Source organism: Propithecus coquereli, unplaced genomic scaffold (assembly GCF_000956105.1).
Source record: "Propithecus coquereli isolate 6110/MARCELLA unplaced genomic scaffold, Pcoq_1.0 Scaffold16, whole genome shotgun sequence".
In the NCBI taxonomy this organism is placed as follows: domain Eukaryota; kingdom Metazoa; phylum Chordata; class Mammalia; order Primates; family Indriidae; genus Propithecus; species Propithecus coquereli.
Genome location: NW_012140524.1, coordinates 8,065,793 through 8,081,820, shown reverse-complemented (window position 1 = coordinate 8,081,820; position 16,028 = coordinate 8,065,793). Strand labels below are relative to the sequence as shown.

The 16,028-nt window shown below is 35.0% G+C and overlaps 1 protein-coding gene across 1 annotated transcript in view; it reads right to left on the bottom strand.

Moving 5' to 3' along the window:
* Positions 1 to 3,315: 3,315 nt before the first annotated feature.
* CASC1 (cancer susceptibility candidate 1) overlaps positions 3,316 to 16,028 on the bottom strand; it is a 59,153-nt gene continuing 46,440 nt past the window's right edge. The window contains exons 10-13 of the mRNA XM_012640967.1: positions 12,078 to 12,153; positions 8,360 to 8,520; positions 6,842 to 6,988; positions 3,316 to 3,428 (exon numbers count right to left, since the gene is read on the bottom strand). Coding sequence (XP_012496421.1) covers positions 3,357 to 3,428; positions 6,842 to 6,988; positions 8,360 to 8,520; positions 12,078 to 12,153 — 456 coding nt within the window. The 3' untranslated portion in view covers positions 3,316 to 3,356. The remainder of the gene's footprint in view (positions 3,429 to 6,841; positions 6,989 to 8,359; positions 8,521 to 12,077; positions 12,154 to 16,028) is intronic.

The following is a 16,028-nucleotide window of genomic DNA, read 5'->3' as shown; positions in this document are numbered from 1 at the left end:
CACATCAGTGGCATTTCTATATACCAGTAACAGTCAAGCTGAGAGTCAAAGCAAAGACTCAATACCATTCACAATCACTACAAAGAAAATAAAATACTTAGGAATATAGTTAACCAAGGAGGTGAAAGATTTATACGAGAAGAACTATGAAAACACTGATGAAAGAAATCGAAGTGACACAAATAAAAAAATCATGCTCATGGATTGGTAAAATCAACATCATAAAAATGTCTATACTGCCCAAAATGATTTAAAGAGTCAAAGCAATCTCCACCAAAATACCAATGTCATATTTCACAGATCTAGAAAACATAATTCTATGCTTTGTTTGGAACCAGAAAAGGGCCTGAATAGCCAAAGCAATCTTAAACAAAAGAACAAATCTGTAGGCATCATATTACCAGACTTAAAACTATACTACAAGGCTTAGTAACCAGAACATCATAGTATTGGTACTAAAACCTTATCAATAACATGATACAGTATACAGACATGGAGGCTCTGCCAAGAAACCAAAGAAAGTGAGTTTTGTACATTGGTGGTCCTTGTATATGTTTAATTTTGCCTAATTTACCAGGTTGAGGAAAGTGCAGAGTTATTTACCCTTTTAAGAAATCTTACATATATCCAGTCATGGAAAAAGAAAGAAAATATATAAGATGAGAAGTCACTTAGACTACCTTTGCAATAAACTGATCAGCTATGGAAACACTCCATTTGTCAATATAAAGATCATACTACAGGCTTACTTTCTTGGGGAAAATTACTAAACATGAGAGAACTCTGGATTTCTGGTCTTTTCACTTATTCTTTCCTTCCTTTCTCAACTATATAATCCTGTATAAAACTCACGGTGTACACAATATTATATAAAATTTAATACTTGCTAACATTCTAAATGTCCCCTACATTAAATTTGCAAAGATTCCTTCTTGCCTTAGTGTTTATGGCAACATAAAAATGAGAGTGTACACTAGGGAAGATATTCAGTCCAGCTTCCTTCAAAGCCATAATGAAAGAAAAAGGAGTCATCCATTTTCCTTCCAAAATAGAGGAATATTCTTTTTTGTCTTTTAGTTTGATTGAAGATAACATGCAGAGGTTTTCCTAGGTTAAATAAGAAAAAAAATGCTTTTATGTAAGTTGAGATTATTACTTCAGTATCATTTCAGGCCCAGCCTTTAGATTCTTTATATTTTTAATCATTTATCACTATATTTAAAAGAGTACAGGGCAGGCATGTGTTAGGCCTGATCTGGGAGCTCCATCCCAAAGTCCCCATGTTACTGTAAGCAGTTTACTATTAATAACTCTTTTTGGGCTTCATCTGAACCATCAAGGGAATGGAGTAAAGGATCTCCCAAATCTCCTCTGATTTTATAAGTTATGACCTGAGAATCTGTGTATGTTCACATTGAATTAAAATAGCTATTTGATAAAAATCATGACTAATTTCAAGCATCATTCTTAATTTTTTACATGTAAAATTTAACATAATGATGTAAAACTATTATCCAGTTATAAAGTTTCGTAAAGTGGCAATTTGAAGGTATGGAATTCACATCTACCATCTGGAATTTTTTTAATGTTAATATATTTTACTTAACCCAATATATCTAAAATATTTCAATATGTAATCAGTATAAAATTATTAAGAGACAGTTTACATTCTTTTTTTACATCAAGTATTCTAAATATGATATGTATTTTACAGTTATAGTACATATTAATTTGCACTAGTCACATTTTTAAAGCTCAGTAGCCACATGTGGCAAGTAGATACTATATTAGACAGCACAGATGTACCTTTAAAATCTGACCTGAAAATGTACACTGAGTAATCTTTGTTGTTTCAATCTTCATATTAATAAATGAACACTGTGAAGGTGTTTTTATCCTTCCATGGGATTAGAAGAAGAGTCAGGGGTCTTCAGGGCTGCTGGAATGGTACAGGGGAAGCCTAACAGTAGGCTCCCAAACTATAAGCCCTTACACCATTTCGGAAAAGTCACTTAATCTCCTGATCTCTTTGGGCATCAGTTTCCCTCTCTGTAAGACGTAAGGGTAGACCAGAAGCATTTTAAGGGCCCTTGTAGACTGATTACCCTGAGATCCCCATCTCCCATCTCATCCGGTTTTAAAAGTAATGTTTAACAATATTCTAGTCTTCTGCTACATTCAATAAGAAATTCCAGGCTATCTCTCTTTTTAAGAACAACATTAAGATTTATTTTACATATCATAATAGAATGGCCTCAAAAAGGGTAAAAATGTTTTCTGTCTCTTCAAAACCCCTTCAACTTTTTTGAGAACTAAAACCTACATCCCTGCCTCAGACCAGTGGTCAGAAGGGGGAAAGGGGAGTGTCCTTTGTTCTTTGTAACATAGGAAATGGCTCAAGGGAATTGTCTGGGTGGGGGTCATAAGATTGTCTTAGCTGAAGATGGGATTAATCAGAACCATTCTCTTTACAAGCCCTATATTTCTGCTCAGAAGCAGGATGTTGGTACTTTAAGATGGGAGTTTGCCAACCTCCTCATTTTCTGGCAAATAAATAAACTTCTCTTTCCTTTTCCTCAAACCACTTGTGCTTATTCTTCTGATGCAGCCTTGGGGGACAAGTGCCAACCTTTTGGTAACAAAAGTCATCCGTTTCAAGTATACAATCCAGTGATTTTTAGTAACTTTACTGAGTAGTACATATATCACCATAAATCAGTTTTAGAACATTTTCATCCCTCCCAGTAAGATCCCTTATGCCCATTTACAGTTAATTCCCATTCTTACCTCCAGCCCCAGCCAACCACCAATCTTCTGTCTCCATAAATTTCAGGCTACGTAATTGCTGACTAAAAAGAAATAGAGGCTCATTCAGAGAGAAACCAGCCTCCAAGGGGATTTGAAATGGCTGAATGGTAAGGATCAGGGAGCCTCTTTAGGGTGGATCAAAAACTCTCTGAAATTCACACTGCAACCAGGCTTGTCAGTTCATTAGTTGACCTATCCCTAGTAACTTTAGGGTTTGAGCCTTGCTATTTATATGTTATTGCCTATTTAATTATCCAATTAATATTTCATTTAGAAATTATAGCTCCAGGTACACTTTAAATGTAGTTATAAAAGACATTTCAATATATAAATCAACAGTGACTGACTGCTTTGATACACTCAATTATATCTATCAAAGAGGTGAGAGTAACTCACCTTAATTTGTATCTGAATCTCAGTAAATACTGTAGTCACTATCAAAAGTACTTTATTTACATCCAGTGGTCTTAGTTCCCATGACTGGTATGGCATGTTAATATGAGTATCTTGAATCAAGGTAACAGGGCCAAAGGTCTCCAAGCAGAATGTTATAAGTCTTTCTTCTTGGTTGTAAGATACATTGCTGATGCCATCAGTTCTCCAATGTTTACCTTTATAATAAATGAAGAAAGTGACATTAGTTTCATTTTTTTTCCTATAAAAAATAAGGTGAATGAAACTACCCAAATATTTTTTATGTGTATAAATTGACCTTTTATGTTTAGAATAGAATCTCAACAAAAGGCCAACTGTGCTGGGAGACTTCCCCTGCCTACAAGATCAAGTCCAAACTCAGCATTAGAAGTAGAACTGTCAGAATGAAACTTTGATTCACTTTTCTGGCTCCGTCCCTTATCACTTCTCACACCTGTTTTCAGCCCCACTTTTTTCCTTCCCTAACAACAACACACATCTCTCGGTCTTTGCACATGCAGATCTTTCTTCCTAGAATACTCTTCTCTAATCTTATAAAGAAAACTCTTTTAACCTTTATTTTAAAACAACTTTAAAATTCACCTGTTTTAAGTATACAATTAAATGTTTGTAAATTTACCCAGTTGTGAAAAAATCACCACAATGCAGATTTAGAACATTTTTATCCCCCTGATTAGATCCCTTATGTGCATATACGGTTAATTCCCATTCACACCTCTAGCCCCAGGCAACCATTAATATACTTCCAGTCTCTAAATATTTGCCTTTTTTGGACTTTTCATACAAATGCAGTCACATACTAGGTAATCTTTTGTGTCTCTTACAACTCAATAAAAAACACAACTCAATTTAAAAGTGGGTAAATGATGTGAATAAACATTTCACCAAAGAAGATATAGGCTATCTAGAAGAAAGGCTAATAAGTACATAAAAAGATGTTTAACATTATTAGTCATTAGGGAAATATAAACTAAAACCACAATGAGATACCACTTCACACCCCCTAGAAGGGCTATAATCAAAAGGACAGATAACAAATGTCAAGGATGTGGACAAATAGGAAACCTCAAACACTGCTGGCAGACATGTAAAATGGTACAGCTACTTTGAAAAAGTTTGGCAGTTTTTTAAAAAGTCAAATATAAATTTATCATTCAACCCAGCAATTCCACTCCTAGGTATATCCTCAAGAGAACCGAAAACATGTATCTTCACGAAGTCTTGCATGCAAATGTTCTGTTCGATTTCTAAGGCCCTGCTCAATATTCCACCCAATGAGAATTCTTCTGTGACTCTTTAGATGGCCCCTGTCCCTGCCAGGCTCTAGAGTACTTTGCATCTATTCTAGCACCCTGCTATGCTGTATTACAGTATGATGTTTCCCCCCAACCCCTACCCTCAGCTCCCCTACAACTTTGAAAACTCCCAGAAGAAGGAGTTATCTCATTTATCTCTGTATTTCTCATTGTTTAGATCTTTACAGGACAAATGAATGAACCATTCTCTTCCCAGACACTCTCCACTTCTATTTGGCTCTCTTTCCTCTTCTCATATGGAGGGTTCCATGACTAGTTTTTTCTCTTAAATTCAATATAATAAATATAGTTATACTGATGAACTACATTATTTTTAATTCTTTTTGCTTCTATATTAACAAAATTTATTTTAATTTGTAATGGTAAAAATTATTGCCTATCAATAAATTCTCCAAATTTCTAGTATTTCCTGGCAAAAAGTTTCCCTATAATTTAAAAATTACTAGAGTTGTGAATTACTGTTGTCTGATTACTGCAGTTATAGAGTCAAATTTTGTACAGTTATATTTCTCTGAATTATGTGGGATAATTTACCTTGTCTAATTCTAATTTAGTGTGAATAATTTTTAATGTGATAAATATTCAGGAACATTCATTTTTTTTTTTTTTTTTGAGACAGGATCTTGCTCTGTCACCCTGGCTAGAGTACAGTAGCATCATCATAACTCACTGCAACCTCAAACTCCTGGGCTCAATAATCCTACTGCCTCAGCCTCCCGAATAGTTGGGACTACGGGTGTGCACCGCCACACCTGGCTAATTTTTTCTATTTTTTGTAGAGATGGGGTCTTATTCTTGGATTACCATTTAAGTGACACCTCTAAAGCAATATGAAAGAAGAAATTACATAATTTTCCATTTTGATGTATTTTATAGTTTAATATGTTGTTAAAAATTTACTGTTTTTAAATACCTAAACTATTTCTAGAATATAAATAATATCTTGTGGCTCTGTCTACACAAGCAAAAATGTGGAGCACTGGGACATTCATAAAGTTTAAACTACAAAATATTTACTCTTCTTGATAGATGGTCCTAAATTCTCTGTTCCTAAATTCTTAAATTCCTAATAATTAAGTAGAATATGTAAGAGCTCTGTGCCTCCTTGATTTTATCTGTTCCCAGATTATCACCAAGTGTGTATCTGTTCCCAGAGTATCACCAAGTCTGTAAACCCCTTCACAAATAGATAAATGTAAAACAATCCTTAAAAACAAAGCTATACAGGCTGGGCACGGTGGCTCATGCTTGTAATCTTAGCACTCTGGGAGGCTGAAGCCAGAGGATTGCTTGAGCTCAGGAGCTGGAGACCAGTCTGAATAAGAGCATGACCGTCTCTACAAAAAATAAAAAAATTATCTGGGTGCAGCGGTGTGGGCCTGTAGTTCTAGCTACTTGGGAGGCTAAGGCAGGAGGATGGCTTGAGCCTAGGAGTTTGAGGTTGTAGTGAGCTATGATGATGCCGCTGCACTCTAGCTGGGGCAACATAGCAAGACCCTGTCACCAAAAAAAAAAAAAAACTAAAAAAAAAAAACCACAACTTAAAAAAAAAAACAAAGTTATACAGCTTACATCTAGGATCCTTAAAAGTGCATACATTAATTCACAAGACTAAGACCTTTCAAAATTCAGCAAGCCTACCCCAAAGGAGGTGTTTGTTAATGATTAACAAATCATTGTTTATATCTCTGTTGGTACTTCTAACTTTATTAATATTTATTTAATATTTAGAATAAGCAATAATTTCCCATGGTTTAAGAATCAAAAATTTAAAAAGGCATATCATGGCTAGTTTTCCTCTTTCTCATATTTCCCATTTTGCCCATTCCCTATCCCTAATACTTGTTTGCAATTTATAAATGATTAACATCAAAATAATCAAATATTAATCACCCAAATCTGAATTATTTATTTCATGAGAGAGTAGGCTCTTCATTTGTTTGTTTTTGATTTGCTAAATTACCTTGATATTTTCATTCATTTCCTTATTTTGAAACATAATGATATAATTATAAAGTAATTGTTCAGACACTATGGCAGATACATTAATAAACAGTTTAGAAACTAATAATTATAAAACCCAATACGTTTTTAAACTCCAACCTCTATTTATTCCCATCAAGAGCAAACACAAGACCCTAGAACTGGTATAGAAATATGTAAGATAAAAACTCAGTTTATATACTACATTTTCTGTTTCAATTTAAGGATCTGTATTATTATCCCTCTTTTTATTACATAATTATAAAAGCTGGTTAAGGCATTGCTGTACCTTCAGCATCCCACCTCACAACCATAGGATCCTCAAAAAAGATTACATTCTCGTGAACCTCAAGTGTGACATCTATAGGTGGGAAAACATTTTCTGGATCATACTCCTCTGTAGTTTCTGGAGGATACTTGTATTTCTGTAATCCTTCTTTGAGTATCTTTTAAAAATGACCAAAACAACACAAAGTTAGAAGTTGAGTGGTAATGGTTAAAAATGTAAATATTACTGAATAAGCTATATAGCTATTTTTATTATAATAAGCACTGCAGTTTGGTCCCATTTATCTATAGATTAACTAACAATGTCACAACAAAATCTAAAAAGATAAATGATTGAGGGGGGGAAAAGCACTAAATTTGAAGGTTATTACAGAACTTCCAATGGGCCAGTTTCTATGCTGGGGCTTATTCATTATTTTATTCCTCCGAGCAATCCTAAAGGCCTGTATTTAACAAAGACAGTAATAACTAAGAGAGTACTTTGCCGAAGATTATAAGATGACTTCAAGGAGGCACCAGAATTCAAAAACAGATCCATGGGACCCCAAATTGCATGTTCTAATACCTTGGTAAAGGCATGTAGGTGAAGACAGAAAGAAGTGCAGACAACCTTTTGAGAAGTATAGAAATGAATGGATGAAAAGTGAATTAAGCAGGCAGCAATTTTTTCTGGGATAAGGGAGATTTGTGCATTATCTGAATGCAGTAGAGAATGATCTAGGGAAGGGAGAAAATTAAAAATGTTAGAAAATAGAGAAAAAAAATTCAATGGGACAAAATTCTAGAGGAGGTGGGAGGTTATTGAACAAAGCCTTGAAAAAAGGAGGAAAGCCTCTTTGTTGTAGGAGAGAAAAATAGGTTTGAAGGAGGATTCTTTGGGTTTAAATGGAGAGCATGGAGTGGTCTCGGGACACTCTGATAAAATTCAAAAACAGCAGATCTTTAGATAGATCCCTGAAAACTCCAGCTCAGGCTGGGACCCACCTATGGATAAAGAGGAAATTAAAATTTTATTGAGAGGGGCAACTAGGAAAAAAATCCTTGGGGGACAATAATAGGAAAAAAAAGTTGATAAATATTTCTCTAATACAAGAATGCACCAAGGTCCTTAATGGACGGGATTGAGGGTGAGAAGTACCTGGCAATCAATGACCATGCTGTGCAGGAGGGGAGAGGAGAGGGAGAAGGTAGAAGGGGGAGGGTAGTGGGCTATGACAACATAATTGGGTACATACGCTAGAATATTAGACTACCATTATTAAAGCCAAATTGGCACTATCGAAACATAATGATATAGGTTTACAATTAAGTTACTATATTTGAATTCCAGTTTTAAAATTCATATTAGATTCTTTACCATCTGATTCAAATTTTCAGTACTCATACACTTAAGACTATTTAAAATTACATTTTTTCCTTTGTGCTTGTTTAATAAGGATTAAAGCTCATTAGATGTTAGATAATTTGAAATAAAGTAAAAGTATGAGAAACTATTTTACTTATAAGTTTTGATTCAAGAATCAACCTACTTCCACAATCATCCAGCCCTTCACTGGTTTACACTGTGGGGGAAGCTCCAAAATATCCAAGTGGTACACTCCACCCAGAGGTGTGAATTGGCATAAATCCACCTCATTGTCTTCAAAGAGATCTGGCTTTTGAGGAGCATCCTCTATCAGCAACAAGTGTGCTAAAATTAATCAGATTAATACAGTTTCTAAATAGATCACAACATTTTTGTATTTTCTTAGGAGGAAAATGAAAAAATTCTAGTACTGGTAAAGGAATTTTTTTATTTAACTAGCTAGTAAAGCTTTTTAAAAAGTGGTTAACTCAAAACAATTCATAGAGCTAACCTTGGAAGTGGGAATAGGCATGTGTAATGGTGGGGCACAGGGGAGGGCTTCATTTTTATTTTATATACTAAGATTTTAGAAATTTTCATACAATAAGCATGTGTTACTATTAAGGAGAATCATTTGAACCTAGGAGTTTGAGGTTGCAGTAAGCTGTGATGATGCCACTGCACTTTAGCTAGGGCAACAGAGCGATACTCTTGTCTCAAAAAAAAAAAAAAAAAAAAAGGCTTAACACAAAATTTGATAATTGACAAATTAATTTCTTAAAATTGGGTATTATGAGGCTTAAAATCTAAAAAAAGAAAAAGTTGTATGGTGAAAAAATAAATTTTGGTCCATATATGAAATTAAAGCTAATGTTTTTTTTTCAACAAACGTAGGCTCAGCTCATAGAAAAATAGGAATGGAGGCTTGAAAGTGAAAAAACTGGATGGGATAATCTCTGGTGTTAGGAAATTCTATATTCTATACGATTCCATATTTTTTGGTATACAATCAGAAGGAATATCTGAAGTCCCATATCACAGGGACCATTCCCATCCTTAACCAAAATTCTTTCAATGTAGCATAGTGGGTAAGAAAGGGAAGTCAGACCACTTACGGGTTTTACCCTTCATTAGCTGTGTGACCTTGGGCAAGATGTGCTAATTAACTTTTCTATTCTCAGTTTCTCTACAAAATGGATCTAATGGTAGTAGCTACCTTATAGAATTTGGGAGAGGAGTGAGTTAATACATGTAAAAAGCTTAGAACTGGTGTCAGAAACATAGCAAAAACTCAGGAACTGTTAGTATGATTACTTCTTATTACAACTTTCCTCTCCCATAAAAGCAAGTGCACTGGGATAACACCGAATTTAACTCATGTAGATCAGGCACTGAAAACTAAATAACCAAACAAATTCCAGTTAAGCAATTGCCCTTTTTTTCTTGTGTGCCATCAATAAATTGCAGTCTTTAATTTTAAATATATTTAGTTAATAATTAATTTACCTGAAAAGAAAGAATGAATGTGTCCAAATTTAGATAGTTATGTAATATTTGGGGATCACCAGATAGAAAAGTTTGGTATTTTTGACAGAGGTTCATTTATTGACTCCAGTGTCATATTTCCAGCAGTAAAATTACTCAGTAAGAGCTTAGAAAAACTATAAAGATATAAACCTCAGTGACTGCTGAAACAAAAGTGTGTTAGAAAAAGTGAAGAAGTTGGGAGGAGAGGGGCAAAAACCCACCTAACAGGTACAATGAACACTATTCAGGTCATGGGCACATTTACAGCCCTAACTCAAGCCATGTATCAAAAACATTTGTGTCCCCTTAATATTTTGAAATAAAATAAAATAAATACAGGAAAAAAAGGAAAAAGTGAAGTAGTAGACAAGAGGACTGTTGAGAAAAATATGCTAAGAAATACACAGAAAATAAATTCCTTAGAAGTTATTGGAAGAAGTATAGGTTATTAAGTATGGAATGTCTGATTTTTAAGTACTAAGTTTGACAGTTGATATCTCTGACATCTCACTTTGACAGTTCTTTTTTTTTATTGTGAAGGTACATCCTCATTCTTTCAAACGCACATTTTGGCTTGTGATTATCTTTCAAAAAAAATTTTTAGAGCAATTTTTGTGAAATCATGGTAAGTCAAAAATTTGTGTTATTATTTTTTTTTTTAAATTTGTGTTATTTTTGAATATGAGTTCCAATGTGGAACCAATACAGTGCAGACAGCTCAAAATATCAACAAAGTGTTTGGGAAGGACGTGGCTAATGAACACACAGTACACTGCTGGTTTGAGAAGTTCCATTCTGGTGATTTTAATCTTGAAAATGAGCCATGTGGGTGACCTGAGACCAGGTGGATAATGATGAGCTGAAATCTGTAGTGAAAGTGAATCCATCTCAACCTATGCATGAATTAGCAGCAAAGTTTGACATTACTATTCCAGCAATATTGGACCATTTGAAACAAATTGGCAAGGTAAACTTTGGATAGGTGGGTTCCACATGAATCAAACGAGCATCAAAAGAAATCGTCTTGAAGCTTGCCTTTCTTTGCTGTCATGACACAAAGGTGAACCTTTTCTACACTGTACTGTTAGGTGTGATGAAAAATGGATTCTTTTGGACAATCGCTAGCATTTTGCACAATGGTTGGATAAAGACAAAGTGCCGAAACACAGTCCAAAAACAAATATTCATCAAAAAAAAGTTAATGGTATCTGTTTGGTGGTCCAGTGCTGGTATTATCCACTACAGCTTCATGAAACCTAGTCAACTGATTATAGTAGGTGTCTACTGGAACCACTTGGACAAAATGATGAGGATGCTTGTGATTAAGCAACCAAGATTGGTCAACAGAGATAGGCCAGTCCTCTTGCAAGACCACATGTCGCAAAAAACAACGCTGCTCAAACTACAGAAGCTGGACTTGGAAACTCTCTGTCATCGACTGTATTCACCAAACCTTGCACCAACTGACTAAAACTTCATCCAGGCTTTGGGCCACTTCTTGCAAGGAAAAATATTCAATTCTCAACAAGCTGTGGATAATGCCTTTGGCGGTTTCATTGCCACTAGCTCTCCAGGCTTCTTTGCTGTTGGCATAAACAAGCTACTGTTAAGATGGCAAAACTGTGTTGATAGTTTAGGCACATACTTTGATCAGTTGTACTGCTTCTTGTTTGAGATATAATAAACTAAACTTGATTTGAAATCGGACATTTCATATTTAATGACCCAATGCAATGCTAAAGTTAATGGAAAAGGTGTATATAAATCTCAAAGTAAAAGACTGACAAATTAGACATCACTATCACTTTGACATTTCTAAACTATATTCAATTGCTATTTGCCAGGACAAGACTGAATACAAAAACTTGTGAATGCTCACAAGTGTTGAGAAATTTTCAATTGTGTATGTGTGCTTGTAAAAGTTCATTACAACATTATTGTGTGTACTAATAAAAAATTAGAAGTAACTTGTCTATCAATAGGGATTAAAGTAATGTTCCATTATTGGATGGAATTATATGGCTTCTACAAAAAGGTTACCAATGTGTTCTTACTTAGAATAGTGTTGAATATTATTCATTTATGTAGAATATGTATTGTGTTCTATGTATATACCATATTATTGGGTGGAAAAAAGTAATTTTCAACAAAAACACCTGTGTGATATGATTCTATGGTTTTATTAAAAATCAAGAGAGAGAGAGAGAGAAATCAAATTAAAAATCTATTAACACTAGTTAGAAAAGGGACTATGAAGACTTTTCACTTTAAATGTATTTCTGCAACATCTAAATTTTTTTACAATGACTTTGCATTTCTTTAGTAAGAAGAAAAATCTCAATAAAGTTGAAATCCAAGAATGAAATTTAGAATACCTGCTGAAACTGTTTCACTGAATAATTTCATCTCCAGTTCACCTTTTATGGCTTCAGATTCTTCCTCAGCAGAACTCTATAAAAAAACACAAAAACAGATGGGTGTGGTTATCACTGTCTGCTTCAGCCCAGAGCCATTCTCTTTCTGTTCCAGTTCTCACTTCAGATGCCTGCTACCTTAACTTGAGGGCCCCAAACTGATACTTGCTATAGCATATAACTGGACTCGAAAGCAGTATTTCAAAAAGCGATATTAAAATGAGAGCACATCCCCATAGAACTTCACAAGGGTAGGAGCTAGCCTGCTCAGATTCCCTGCTGGAAACCCTAAAGTGTAAAATATAGACACTGGGAAGCAATGAGAGCTATAAAAAATAAGTATTTATAGTATTTATTTAGTATTTATATTTGTGTTTTGATGTTAGCCAAGGGGTAGATTTTGCTTAAATTTGATAATCAACTCTCTGTTAGAATAATTCCAAAGCTTGCTTTTGGGTAAGTCACTCAAGGAAATTAAAGATGCTGCACATCAAGTAATGTGTAGATATTATCTCATTATACTCTGGTGTAGTAAAAAGAATACCAAAGAGGGGGTCATAAGATCTAGACATTGTATCTAAATCTGCCACTAACTTAACCTTTGTGACCTTGAGCAAGTCATTTAATTATTATGAGCCTCCTGATATACCAATAACAACACATTTGGTGCTTAATTATGTACCAGACATATAGCACATCTTGCAAACAATCCTGAGATAAGGAAAGTGAACTTTTGGGAGATAACTGTTTTGAGGGTCAAATAAAATAATGGAAATAAAAGCACTAGATAAATGCAGTGTTGTTATACAAATTTGTAAATAAAATACCTCAACTCAATAGAAAAAAATGAAGTAATCTGATTTAAAAATGGGCAAAGGATCTGAATACACATTTCTCAAAAGAAGACACACAAATGGCCAACAGGTATATGAAAAAATACTCAACATCATTAGTCATCAGAGAAATGCAAATCAAAACTACAATGAGATACTATCTCACCCCAGTTAAATGGTTTTTATCAAAAAGATAAGCAATGTTGGCGAGGATGTGGAGAGACAGGAACACTTTTACACTGCTGGTGGGACTGCAAATTAGTGCAACCTCTGTGGAAAAGAATTTGGAGATACCTCAGAGAGCTAAAAATACAAATACCATTTGATCCAGCAATAGCACTATTAGGCATCTACCCAAAAGAGCACAAAACATTCTACGATAAAGACATCTGCACCCGAATGTTTATGGCAGCACAATTCACTATTGCAAGAATGTGGAAACAACCTAAGTGCCCGTCAATCCATGAGTGGATTATCAAAATTTGGTATATGTTTACAATGGAATATTACTCAATCATAAGAAATGACAGTGATCTAGCACCTCTTACATTTTCCTGGATTAAACTTAAGCCCATTATCCAAAGTGGGGCACCACAAGAGCAGAAGAACGGGATCCATTTGTACTCACCATCAAATTGGTACTAACTGATCAACACTGGGTTGATCACATGGCAGAAATACTCTCTAGGGATTAGGGGGATGCGGGGGCAAATCTACAACTAAAGGACACGGGGAGCACTAAAGGGAGGGAAGGGCATGCCTTTGGGCGAGGCAAAGACATCAAGTGTAACTACAATGTTTGTACCCTCACAAAACCCTGGAATAATGAATAAATAAAAAAAAAAAGATAAGCAATGAATGCTGGAGAGGATGTAGAGAAAGGGGAACCCATGTACACTATTGGTGGGAAGGTAAATTAGTGCAACCACTATGGAGAACAGTATGGAGGTGCCTCAAAAAACTGAAAATAAAGCTACCCTATGATCCAGCAATCCCACTACTGGGCAAATGACCAAAGGAGGGGAATTCAGTATATCAAAAGGATATCTGCACCCCTATGTTTATTGCAGCACTATTCATAATAGCCAAGATTTGGAATCAATCTTGGCTATCAGTGGATGAATGGATAAAGAAATTGTGGTACATATACACAATGGAATATTGTATCACTACAAAAAAGAATGAAATCCTGTCATTTGCAACAATATGGATGGAACCAGAGAACATTATGTTAAGTGAAATAAATCAAGCACAGAAAGATAAATATTGCTTGTTTTCATTCATATGTGGGAGCTTAATATTGTTATTAAAAACAATTGATCTCATGGAGACAGAGAGTAGAATGATGGTTATCAGAGGCTGGGAAGGGGAGCAGGGGATAGAGTGGGGATAGTTAAGGGGTGCAAAAAATATAGTTTGATAGCACAACAAAGTGACTATAATCACCTAGTATATACTTTAAAATAACCAAACATGTGGAATTGGAATATTCCTAACACAAAGAAAGGATAATGCCTGAGGTGATGGATACCCCAATTACCCTGATTCAAATAATTCACAATGTATGCCTGTATTAAAATATCACATGTACTCTATAAAAATATATAATTCTTATATACCCATAATTAGAAATAAAAAAATTAAAAAGTTGGTATATGTGTGCTAATACTTGCAAATTTCGTGATATCCAGCAAACTTCATTTGACCTCAGATAATACGTGTATTTCCACAGCAACAGAATAACCTATACCAGAATTCTAGTCAGAAACTTAAAGCCAGTTAATCCCACCATGACTCACTCTCATCCTCAACCACCGTACAAAGACAAGGCCCCTTAGTGAACTATCCTTCCTTTTCCTCACTTTCATCACCATATTGCCCTAGGTGTCTTCCTCTTGATGAGTTTTAACACTGCTGCATTCTCCATGCACCCCACGCGGTCTGGTGCGGTTGGAGTGAGGCATGCTAGGAGGGTGTAAAGATCTGAGGCTGGAGAGGTGCAGGTGCAGGAGCTGGATTGTGGAGAGCTTTGGATGCCACTCTAAGGACTTCGGAATTTCTCCCACTGGTAAAAGAGCTCACAAAAGGCCTTCAGTAGGAAACTACCATGAAGAAGTTTGCATTTGGAAAGAGTATTCCAGTGGCCAGCGGCTGAACGGCCCACTCGGTGAAGTGTTAGAAGTCTAGGGTAGAGAGGATCAGGACCTGACCCAAGGTAGAAGCAGGCAGGGCCACCAGAAGGAGCACGTATGAGAGATGATGAGGAGGTAAAATCAGCATAACTTGGATGGTGATTAGTGCTGAGGCTCACTTTCAGGTTTAGGTAATCAGGTGAACAGTGGCAACAAGTAACAAGAAAAGAAAAGGAGGAGGAAGAACAGGTTTGGGGAAAAGTAATGAATTCAATTGTGGAATGTTGAATTTGAGGTACCTGTGGAACATTGATATTTAATATTATTTACCTTTAAAAAACAAGTTATATTTCTTACAGGGAGGATTATATTATTAAAAATATCAAAGCTATCAGACCAATAAGCAAGTCAGGCTAATTCACATCTTTAAAAAGTTGAGAATTCTTCAAAGAGTTTAGACCAAACTGGTTTCTTACCCTGTAGAACAATAACAATTGAGACTTTTTCAATTGGTAACCATGGTACTTCAGCATGCAACAACAGGAAGGAATTTATAGGCTTCTATATCATCACATACTACAGAGAATCTTGCATTTAGCACATTGCCTTTACATAATTCAATTTTTAAAAAAGTTTTTATTGCTCTTTAGCTCAATTGACTCTTTTTGAAGTTAAACTTCTTGATGAAGAAAGTAGTGTGTCAATTTACATTCTAGTGCCAGCTCCTTAACCTTTATAACTACTCTAGAATGCTTTCCTGTCATTGCATCTGTGTCATCAGAACATGCTCCTGCACAAAACTTAAACTTTAAATCTCATCTGTTGACAATATAATCCTTCCTAGTTTTATACATTATAAAGCTTCTTGTGTTTGTTGGCAATAAAGCCAACAAAATACTTCTTTGTATTTTCATCATGTTTTATATCTGGTAATAAAAGTCTTCTTT